At 41.7% G+C, this 11084-nt stretch overlaps 1 protein-coding gene across 4 annotated transcripts in view; it reads left to right on the top strand.

Moving 5' to 3' along the window:
• The window catches only part of SLC1A2 (solute carrier family 1 member 2), a 142052-nt gene that overhangs the window by 106684 nt on the left and 24284 nt on the right, over nt 1-11084 (top strand). For 2 of the 4 annotated variants that reach the window (XM_015586303.2, XM_025044163.1), the window contains exons 7-8: nt 103-336; nt 5399-5593. In XM_015586303.2, the coding sequence (XP_015441789.1) occupies nt 103-336; nt 5399-5593 (429 nt within the window). Of the gene's footprint in view, nt 1-102; nt 337-5398; nt 5594-9296; nt 9432-11084 lie in introns of all 4 variants that reach the window. The other 2 variants (XM_006908032.3, XM_025044164.1) reach the window with 2 other exon arrangements.

Here is an 11084-nt window from a genome sequence, read left to right as displayed (position 1 = left end):
TCAGCAGGATGCAGTAACATAAGAGGGCCTAGATTTAAGTTCTGAATCTCATAATGATTTCTTTGGTATTTTTTTTTTCTTTCTTTCTTTTCTGTTTTTCAGGTACTCTCCCCTGGGTATTGCCTGCCTTATCTGTGGGAAGATCATTGCAATCAAGGACTTAGAAGTGGTTGCTCGGCAACTGGGGATGTACATGGTCACAGTAATTGTGGGCCTCATCATCCACGGGGGCATTTTTCTCCCCTTGATTTACTTTCTAGTGACAAGGAAAAACCCTTTCTCTTTTTTTGCTGGCATTTTTCAAGCTTGGATCACTGCCCTGGGTACCGCTTCCAGGTAGAGAACACAAAAAAATCACCTTTCTCTTTGCTCAGTCTTTTACCCTCTTTGCCACTTCTTCCTTTTCAAGGCCTTCCCACTGCAAAGCTCAGTGAGAACTCTTTTCACATACTATGAAAATACTTGTGAAAAAGGTGAACCCTTTGTATTTTTGGCTCCTTCTAGAAACTTTTGATATTTCTGATGAACATATTTGTTGGTATGCAACTGTGTTTGAAATATGATCTCACATTCAATTTCCAGGATATATATATGCTCATAATTTACATGCCTAATTTGCCACATACCACATTAGTCTGGTTTAGTTTTAAATGTTTTCTGAAAGGGTATAGCAGGATGTTACCCTTTTTAAGAAATTCTTATACCTGTGATTAGAAAAATGCTGTCACAGAATACCACTCTATTGGAGTAATTTTTCAAAAGTGAGAGGATGAGCTTTTACGGGGTAAACGGTTTTCAAGCAAACCAGGAGTTAGACAAATCTTTGACCTATTCGTGAATATCGACGAGATCATTCTGCCCCACTGATTTTAAGAAAATCAGGCTGCCGTTGATTTGACTTAACATTGAGAGTCAGTTCCTCCTTCATCACCTAGGTCTGGTGCCCCAGAAGCCAACAAGGACTCCGGAGATAGGCAGAGAAAAAAAATTTTTTGATATCACTCTGAACTAAATTTAGCAAAAACAAACAAACAAAAACAAACAAACAAAAACAAATACATAAGAAAGGCCTGGCAGTTTAGAATTTCAAAGACTAAAAGAGTTTTATTCTTTCAGCCCCGTAGTAGGGGTTTGTGTTTCTGCACATGTACCCTGAAGTCACAAACTAAGACTGAGGTCATAAAGCAGGTGGCAGGGAAGTGAGAAAACCCACATAGCACAATATCACGTCTGGAGTCACAGCTTGCAGATCCTTATTATAGAGCCCTAGACCATACACTGCCAGAAAGGTGACCACTCTGTGACACAGGGTGACTGCTGTTGCAAAGCTACAAAGCAGACTGTTAGATTTTTCTTAAGTGATCTAAAAGGCAAATAGTGGTGATTTCCTGGGAAGGCAAATTATATTTCTGTGTGGCCAATCAATGAGAATTTGGTACTGGTAGAATGTGGGGTTTTAGAAAAATCTGAAATATATACACTCCTACCGATCTAGATTCTCCATTCAGTTTCCCAAGGGAATCTCTCCAAAATTCTTTGTCTTTTTGGGGCCTAGAAATTTCGTATGGCTAAGTAGCTCTCGCCATAAAATCCTCTCTCTTTGGAGAAAAAGTAAATCTTTTTTTTTCTCTGAACATAAAAACAATTATGTTTAGTTTTATTTTTGTTCTCTGGTTATGAGCATGGTTTTTGCTCATTGTGAAAAAATTTAGACAGTGAATAAAGTTTTGAAGAAGAAAACGAACATCACTCATTATTCCATTATCTAGTGATAACTGGTAGTAACCTTTTATTTAATCTTCAATTATATATCTTTCCAGTTCTTACTATATACAGATAATAATAAATGTTGTTTTTCACTAGTCAACATATCATAAAAGTTATATCTGTCAATATAGATCTCTCTACTACTTTTAAAACTGCGTTATAGTACAGTGTATGTGCTACATTGCAACCCCCAGCCCCACTGTGGCATGTCTATGAAACAGAACTGTGATAAGTGTTCTTGTAAATACACCTCTGCAAGTTTGTCGGGTGATCCCTAAGGATAAATTTCTAGAAGTGGAATGTGTGAATCCAATGGTATACACATTGATGGTGTTAAAACATCACCAGATTGCTATTTAGGAAAGTACATTAGTTTAAGTCCCCACTACATGGGTGTAAGATATGCCTTATACCACGTGCTCACCACCAGCACTAGCTATTTATTGTCAGTCACTTTAATACGTTCCAGTCTTATTAGTGAAAAATGATCTTATCAAATTTAAGTCCCCACTACATGGGTGTAAGATATGCCTTACACCACGTGCTCACCAGCACTGGCTATTTATTGTCAGTCACTTTAATACTTTCCAGTCTTATTAGTGAAAAATGATCTTATCAAACGTGCATTTCTTTGATTACAAGTGAGGGAAAGCATCTTTTTGTCTTCTTATTGACCATCCCGCCCTCTCTTTCCCCACTCTGTGAATTGTTTTTGATCTTAATTTCCTGTTGGGATATTCACCCTTTCCTGATTGGTTTTCAACTCTCTTCATGTATCACAATATTAACTAATGTGTCCCATGTTATAAATGCTGTTGTCTCTCTCTACTTGACACTTTTTTAAAAAATTTACAATACTTTTTGCCAAAAAAAAAATTTAATTTGTACATTGTAGAAGCTATCAATATTTTCCTTTAGTATTTAGAATTTCGATTTTCCTCAAGAACATCTCCATAAAAGATGATAAAACATTATATTTTCTTCTAATACCTTTATGATTGATCTTTAAATTTTTTAAAAAATATGATTGTTTTCTTTTCTTTGAATGAGTAGACAATTATCCCGATACCTTTATAAGACAAGGTAAATCTTAAAGACTTATGGATGGCCTAAATTTGTATTTAAATCAGACAAATGCTTGCATTATTAGGCCAAAGACACAAATACAGGGTAAAGAGGAGACCCATTTCTCTTCTTTACCCTGTATTTCATTTGAAAAAAAAAAGAAAAAAAAGCAGTTTTAATCTTCAGTTAAACTGTGGATGTGGGATTTCTTTAAAAAAAAAAAACAAGAAAAAAGTCCATTTGGCAGGAGTCGCCATGCTAAGAATTAACTTTGTCAACATAACTGGAGGGAAAAAACACAAAGGCCCAGAACAGCGAGATAAACATCCTCTCCACCTCCTTGGACCTTGGACTGAATGGAGATGTGAAGAAGGGTTGACCTCCCTTTCTCAATGGGTATGGAGCTGGTGTGAAGGAGGCAGATGGAAGGGGAATGGCCTGGGACACACCTCTCTGCCTCCCTCCCACTTCAGTACATGATGTTAACATTAATCAGGAAGGAAAAAAAGACTCTCAAGTATCTAACAGTTATTCTTACCAACATTTGAAGTCTATCATATGGCCATTGAGGCAGGAGCCAAAAAACAAACAAATAAACAAACAAACAATGTCAGAATGTGGGAAAGACAGGAAAGAGTTAAAATGTTCAAGTCCCAGTTGGAATTGGTTGGGTGTATGTGGATTTTTAAGACATAAAGTACGTTCAGTATAGAAATTGAGAATATTCTCAGGCCTGATCGGTTATTTTCCCCAATCTTAATTGTCTAAAGACCCCTTTGACGATATTTTAGAAAAATGGATGCATTAATAAAAATGAACGTATTCTAGTCCTCTCAGAGATGTCCTTAGAGCGATATCACTGATAACCCTGGCCAACAACCATAGTCAAGCAGCCATTTCAGATCGGTCATGATGTCTTGGCAACCCTTCAAAGGGAGTCCTAGGAAAAGGCGGGGTGGGGAAGGCGTAGGGGTGAGAGAAGTAAAGGGACGCTAATTTCTCATTAGAAAAACTGGGCAGCAAGCCAGGTATGATGCCATCTCCACATGCAAATGAGGCCAGACCCCCAACTTATCTCCCTGCATTTATAAGGTTTGAGTAATGAGAGGTCTCTAAACATTCATTTTTTTCTTCCTACCTAAGGCCAAGGAGGAGGGTGAGATAGACCCCCTAACATGAAATCACAAAGAATATTTTGCAAAATGACTCTAGCTTCCCTACAGTTGTGTTAGGAGCTTCCTGGTCAGTGGTTTGATAAAATACAGATTTAAGTGACTCAAATTTTAGAGTTTCCAATCCCTTGGTTCTTAGTAGGCCCTGGAATCTGCATTTCATTTAGCTTCTCTGAAGCCAATGGTCCTCTCCCACTGTCTGAGCAATTGAGACCTCTGCAGGTGTCTGTGTCCAGCTCAGCTGAAGCCCTGATCCTGACTAGTAGAAGAAAGAACTATGACTAAAGTTGTAAATGCAAGAGAGAAAAAAGTGCTTTCTGCTTTAGAGGTTTGAATAGGAAAAGAGAGAGCGAGAGCGAGAGCGAGAGAGCGAGAGAGAAAGAGAGAGAGAGAGAGAGAGAGAGAGAGAGAGAGAGAGAATAGACCACAAAACACTCTCATGGCAGTTTGAGTGTTCAGCATGACTTTCCTTACTTAAACCTTGAAGCCAATTCACCTACGCTCCTATGCACCTCTACCCACATGGAAGTAATATTCTGGCCTTCAGTAATCCTTGTCCTTACCGACACATGAACATGACAAGAGTTCTGATATTTGAGACTGAGTCATGTAGTCATGAATTCCCAGCCCACGCCTGGGAGGAGTGGAGGTGAAGTCACTTCATACTAGGTCTTTGATTAGCTAGAAATCACATGCTTTTCTGCTTTATGTCAGTGGAGAGACTGTAGAGTTGGCCATTTACCAGGAAGTTAGACTGTCTGTTAGGGCCCCCAGTGAATTGCTAGAAACTCGGGTTCAGGCTGAATGGTGTTTAACATGTTTGTTCAACATTCTCAAAATTAGCAGGCCCAGCTTAAGGCAATTCCCGGGGGCTAGATGCAACCCAAGTAGTCATTTAGTTAGAAACAGCATTTCTAGCATGAAATTGTGGGTCATTCAAAAATTCTTCATTCCATTTCACTGTGGATAGCTGATTCTGTTCTGACACATTTTTTTCTTGCAGCCCCAATTAATGTGGGCAGTTAGATGGGCTTCAGTTTTAATCCAAGATGGAAACAGTGACCAAAGGAAGAAGAGAGCCCGAAGCTCTGAGTAGATCTCAAAAACCAGAACCAATAAATATATTTTGCTGCCTATTAGCATCTTAATAAGATTGAATTCGAGCCTCCAAATTGCTGGTTTTTAATTTGGCTCCAGACACTCTTTTTTTTTGCATGTCATATTGCTTGATTGGACAAAAGAACAAAAGCTTTGTGGTGGCATTTTACTTTATGCTTCTCTACAGTGAACCTAACTCTTCTCTCTTCCTCCCTCTCAATCTCTCTCTCTCTCTCCCTCTCAATCTCTCTCTCTCCCTCTCAATCTCTCTCTCTCTCTCCCTCTCTCTCTCTTAGTGCGGGAACTTTGCCTGTCACCTTCCGTTGCCTGGAAGAGAATCTGGGGATTGATAAACGCGTGACCAGATTTGTCCTCCCGGTCGGAGCAACCATTAACATGGATGGTACAGCCCTCTATGAAGCCGTGGCCGCCATCTTTATTGCCCAAATGAACGGCGTTGTCCTGGATGGAGGCCAGATTGTGACTGTGAGGTGAGCAACGAGGGTAGGGTGAAGCACTGCAACAACCATTTACCCCATCCCCTTCCACACCAACGCCATTTGACAGGGGGGCCACTTGAGTTTCAGTTCTCCTGGCAGAAGAATGATGGAAGAAATATGAGAAAAGGAATTATTGGCAGACTCGAAGGGAAAAATTTGTGACAGGAGAGAGGCAGGATTATTCCGACGCCTTCTGTTTGTGTTGTGCTATGAAATTGCTTTGGAAACTTGATAATATTTGAATTCTAACAACCCTGTGATGTTGCAAGACAGTTATTTCTGTGCCCATTTAATAGATGGGAAGCACAGGCTTCAAGGGGCTTGGAAGCTTGTCCACGGCTACGGCATTAGTATTGAGCCAGCAAGGGTGTAACTAGGGCCAATGTCATCTGACTCTGGTTCCAGTTTTTTTCTCATTAAAATATGCTCCCTTCAGCATTACAGGAGGGAAGAAATGATGAAATACTGGAAGGAAGAGATTCCTCAATACAACATAAAACCTTTTATTACAAATAAATAGCAAATGTTTTTGTTTTTACTAAAGCTATTTTTAACATATGTATTCATTGTTTAAAAAATTCAGAAAGAACGCTTTCCCAAGAGGTCATTAAAAACACATTGCTTTTCCATAAATTTTAAGATCACACCTACTTGCATACATTAATTTATCTAATTCTCACAACCACCCTATAAGTTATGTAATTGCCTTTGTCACCTCAGGCTGCTATAACAAAATAGCATAGACTGGATGGCTCAAACAGCACACATTTATTTCTCACAGTTCTGGAGGCTGAGAAGTTCAAGATCAAGTTGCTGGCAGATTCATCTCTTGATAAATGCCCTCTTCCTGGCTTGCATATGGACCTCTTTATACCTGTTTGCTCACATGCCCCTTCCTTGGTGTGTGAAGAGAAATAGCCAATTCTCTTATGTCTCTTCTTACAAGGGCACTAATTTCATCTTGAGAGCTCTACTCTCCTGACCTAATTACCTCCTAAAGACCATAGAGAGTAGGGTTTCAACAAATAAATTTGGAGGAGACACAACTCAGCCCATTACAGTGCTATAGGGGAGCCTCAGTTTCCTTATCTGTATAATGGGGACAATAATCACAATTCTAGGAGGACTGAGAGCATTGTGCCTGCTATACAGTCACCTGCCAATAAATGTTAGCTACTAGTATTACTACTGTTATCATGCTCAATAAAATACAATGCTCTTAAATATGAATGAAAAATGTAACAGTGACATAATGAGGGGAAACATGTTTCAGATCAAAGTACAAAGCCTTCCAAATCATGTCTTAACAGAATGCATGTCAGACTGCCAACCTCCCTTGCTTTAAAACTCAGAGATGAAAAGTTCTCCTTAATGAAGCCCCTTCTTCTGAAGCCAAGCAAAGGTGATTTCTGGTCCCTGAATGCAACTGCACTTCCCATCAAGTTCACGCCATTAGATGAGAACTTAGACATAGGAGAATGGACCAGTAACCAAGTGATTGAGATTCATTAATTCATTGAGTTTTTACTGTGAGGAGGGATCAAGGGACACCGGGAACCAGCAGGGCATTAGAATCAAGCAGACAAGTGTTCACATCCCAGCAGACCATGTTCAGGCTTTGTGATCCTACCTTTCTCCACCCATCTGATCCATGGTTTCCTTGTGTGGAAACAGGTCCTACCATATGGACTGTGCAGGGCTGCCATGAGGCTCTGCTGTGTGTGCAGTGCCTTGCACAGCATCCAAGATCCAGCCCTAGAGACGTGAGCCAGGGAGGGGAAGGACAGGAAAAACAGAAAGGGGTAAAGGGATTGGAGGAAGATGGCTGCCTAGAGAGCTACTGCAGGACTTAGAATTGCACAGACACTCCGCTCGTGAGGGCACGATTGGGTGGAGGAACAGAGAGGGGACCAACTGCCAGGAAGCATTTTTTTTATAGGGTTTGTCACACACAACCAAGAGGTAACCAGACAATGAGGCCACAGTGCAAGGGATGTGTAAGAGTGACTCATAACAGAAGCAACCGATGTTGTAAATAAAACGGTTGAAACCAAGGTCCTTGGAACTTGAGAAATTCCCCTTTCCTGGTGCTCCATCCCTGTCAGGAAAATGGCTGAGAATTCCCACCTTTCAGCTCTTGGGGCTTTAGGGAAGTTTTCATTGCAAAGTAGCCTCGCCCTGTGGAGATTTCCCCAATAAGAATAATAATTCACATTCATTAGATGATTACAGTGTGCCTGGCCTCTTCTAAGTGCTTTTTATTTATTGGTTCCTGAGGAGCCTGTGAGTAAGACATCATTATTAGCATGTCTTTTTTTTTTTTTTTTACAGATAAGGAAATCAAAACACAAAGAGGTTAAGTAAGTTGCCTAAGGTTGTGTGGTTAATAAGCTGCAGAGCTGGGATTTGAACCCAGTTCCTTCAATTCTAGAACCACCAATGATAATCACAGCACACTGCTACCTCCTATGACCCAGATGGGTCCAAAGGAAATGGAGTTCTCTAAACCCAGCACTAGCTCCGTATTAGCAGGGGAACAGCACAGATGGGTTCCGTAGGTCCCGCCTAGAGAAAGTGTCTTTACTGTAACAGGCCAAGTATGGAATGACAGCAATATGGGAAAAACAATACAAACTGCAAAACTCCTAGGGGCTTCCTTTCCTTATCTGAGATCAGATAAATTTAGGTCCCTCCCACACCCAGGATTCTGTGCTTGGTCACAATGATGGTCTGGACTTGGTTAAACCAGTTTAGGATTTAGTCTGGAGCTGAGGGGCCTCCTCTAGAAACCCTAGAATTTTATTATTGCCAAGAAATCCGCTCCCCTTTTCTTTTCAGCGACTAAAAAAGCAAGTTGGGAATCTGTACTTTCAGAAGCATTCTTCTATTTAGACGTGACAGCTTTCATAAATGGCATCTAGAATGGAGGAGAAAAAGTCATTGCCCTTTGCTGGACCACAGAGGCCCCTGGTGTCTCGAGAGGGAGCGTGAACCCTGGATTAAACTCTTTTCCAGAGACAACCTCAAAATGATATTGGGTGCGCCCTTGGCGTTGCAAACGATGAGATGCTTCAAAAAGAAAACCTCCCGTTGTTTCATTATCATTTCTTGGCATCCTCTTTCTGAAGAATGGATTTTCCAATTCATAATGAAATGCCCAGGTGTCTGAAGCTTAATGTCATTTGGAATCTGTTGATTTGCTCCCCCGATGTCCACTCGGTTGGGTCTGGATATTTGCTATTCTGAGTTCTCATGTTCACGTTGGCAGTGGTCTTCCCAGACTCTTGCCATGTAGTCCAAAAGTTTCTGGTGCAGAGACTTAAAGGCATAAGCAGAAGTGAATGTGGTGGTATTCCCATGGGAGGATTAAGGGCGATTTGTTTTTCTTCTCTAATATTTCCTTACCTTGTTTTAGAGCCACGCTCACCTTATTTGAGCACTGTGATATTTTAGGCTAATTGGATATCATGAGGAGGATAAAGTTCCAGTTCATGAAATTATAAGCCTCTATTACAGTTAAGCAGAATCCAAATAGGCCCTAATTCTAAATCTTGGTACTATAGATTTCTCTATTTCTTAGGAAGGAAAAAGAATTTTGTGTGATTGCTGAGAAAATTCGAGCTTACAATTGCCAGAGACGGTTTTGCCAAGGCTTCTTTCTCTTCCCATGACCTGGCTTTCTCTGTTCTCACAGCCTCACGGCCACACTGGCGAGCGTCGGCGCAGCCAGCATCCCCAGTGCTGGGCTGGTCACCATGCTCCTCATTCTGACAGCTGTGGGCCTGCCAACGGAGGACATCAGCCTGCTGGTGGCTGTAGACTGGCTGCTGTAAGTGCTGGAAGATAGGTTTCAGCTGGGGCCGTGAGTACTGCCTCCAGGGGTGGACAAGAAGCAAGGTCGCAGCCATGACCTGAGCTCGTCCTCGCTGTGACTCCCTCATCTCCTCCCTCCATTCTTCCCTCTGACATTACGGAGTGCCTACTTAGGAGCCAAAAAGGAAAAAGATAGAATCTTTGAGGGCCTCACAGTCTAGTGGAGGAATCAGATACATTTTAATACAGTTAAAAGCATAGCAGTAAGGATCTCACACCATTATGTTGAGTGAATGAAGCACAAAGGAGAATATACTGTACGATTCCATTTATATGAAGCTCTAGGAAAGACAGTGTAATCTCTAGCAATAGCAAGAGATCAGTGGTTGCCTTGGCCCTGGGCAAAGGGTGTGAAGATTAACGGGGAAGTGGCTCAAGGAAACCTTTAGGAGCGATAGAAATGTTCCATAGACACACGTACGTATAGGTTGTACATTTGTCAAAACTCATCAAACCATGTATTTAAAATGGGTACATGTATTGTATGTACTCTTCAATAAAGTAGATTAAAGGCTAGCACGCAGGTAAAAGGATGGTGGTAGGGAGAGGCACAATGCCAGTCTAGGATGGGAGGGCAGAGTGGAGAAATCAGTTAACTGTGAGAATGGCTATGGAGTTTGAGTGTCTGCTATGTCCCAGCTACTCTACTGAGCACTTTACGTCTTCTTCTTACACGAGTTTGGTGTTATCGCCCCTATTTTGTAGATGAGAAAGCTGAAGTTTAAGGAGATAATGTGACTTGAAAATGAACAAAGATTTGACACTAGGTCTGCTTGGTTTTGGAGGCTACCGCCTTCACAATCCTGGCCAAAGTCAGGCTTCTGAAGGCAGTGATAACTGAGCAGAATCGTCATTGGTAGGTAGAAGTTACTCAAATATACATAGGTGGAGGGGGAAACAGGACATTCCAATCAAGGCCAGCCTGCACGAAGGCACCGCGGCAAGAGCGTGGGGACCTGCGAGTGGTTCAGTATTGTTGGAGCACAGTGTGAGTCAGAGTGGCGAAATGCGAGGCAAGATGGATAGCCTCGAAGGCCATGCAGAGAATCTTGACCTTGACTGAGGAGACATAGCCTAGCTATCTTTCCCAGTGACGGGCATTTTCCTAGTGTAAGACACTTACTGTCCACTCACAAGCTATAGCCAGATGATCCCCAACACGGAGGTTGGAATCCATAGGTGGGCTAAAGGCCCATTCAGGCTCTGATGTTCTGTGCTATGTATGCTGAGGCCTCCTGTCTACTCTTGGAGCTGAGTGACAAGTGCTGGCACAGAGGTCCGTAGCCAAAGTTTTTAAACTGCCCCACATGTCAGTGGCATTTTTTTTCTGACATTGATTGGCACAGATTTTAAGAGCCAGAAGCCACATTTTATAGACTTGAGTTTCCCCAGCAGTAAAACAAGTTCCTTCCCCTCTAGTCAGCCTTCCAAAGAGGGAAACATGAAAATGGCTGAAGGGAAGAAGGACATCTGGGAAGGCTAGAAGGAAGCCTGCTCTCTCTCTCCATCCAACTTGCTGGCATTGACGTTTAGGTTAGAAATGAGAAGCGGCTCCCTGGACATCACCTCCTCAGTGGAGGAGGGCTGTGAGGAAAGTCATAGATCTTCC

The sequence above is a fragment of the Pteropus alecto genome, unplaced genomic scaffold, assembly GCF_000325575.1.
Source record: "Pteropus alecto unplaced genomic scaffold, ASM32557v1 scaffold71, whole genome shotgun sequence".
Classification (NCBI taxonomy): domain Eukaryota; kingdom Metazoa; phylum Chordata; class Mammalia; order Chiroptera; family Pteropodidae; genus Pteropus; species Pteropus alecto.
Note: the sequence above shows the minus strand (reverse complement) of the source record. Positions and strands in the feature narration are given on the sequence as shown.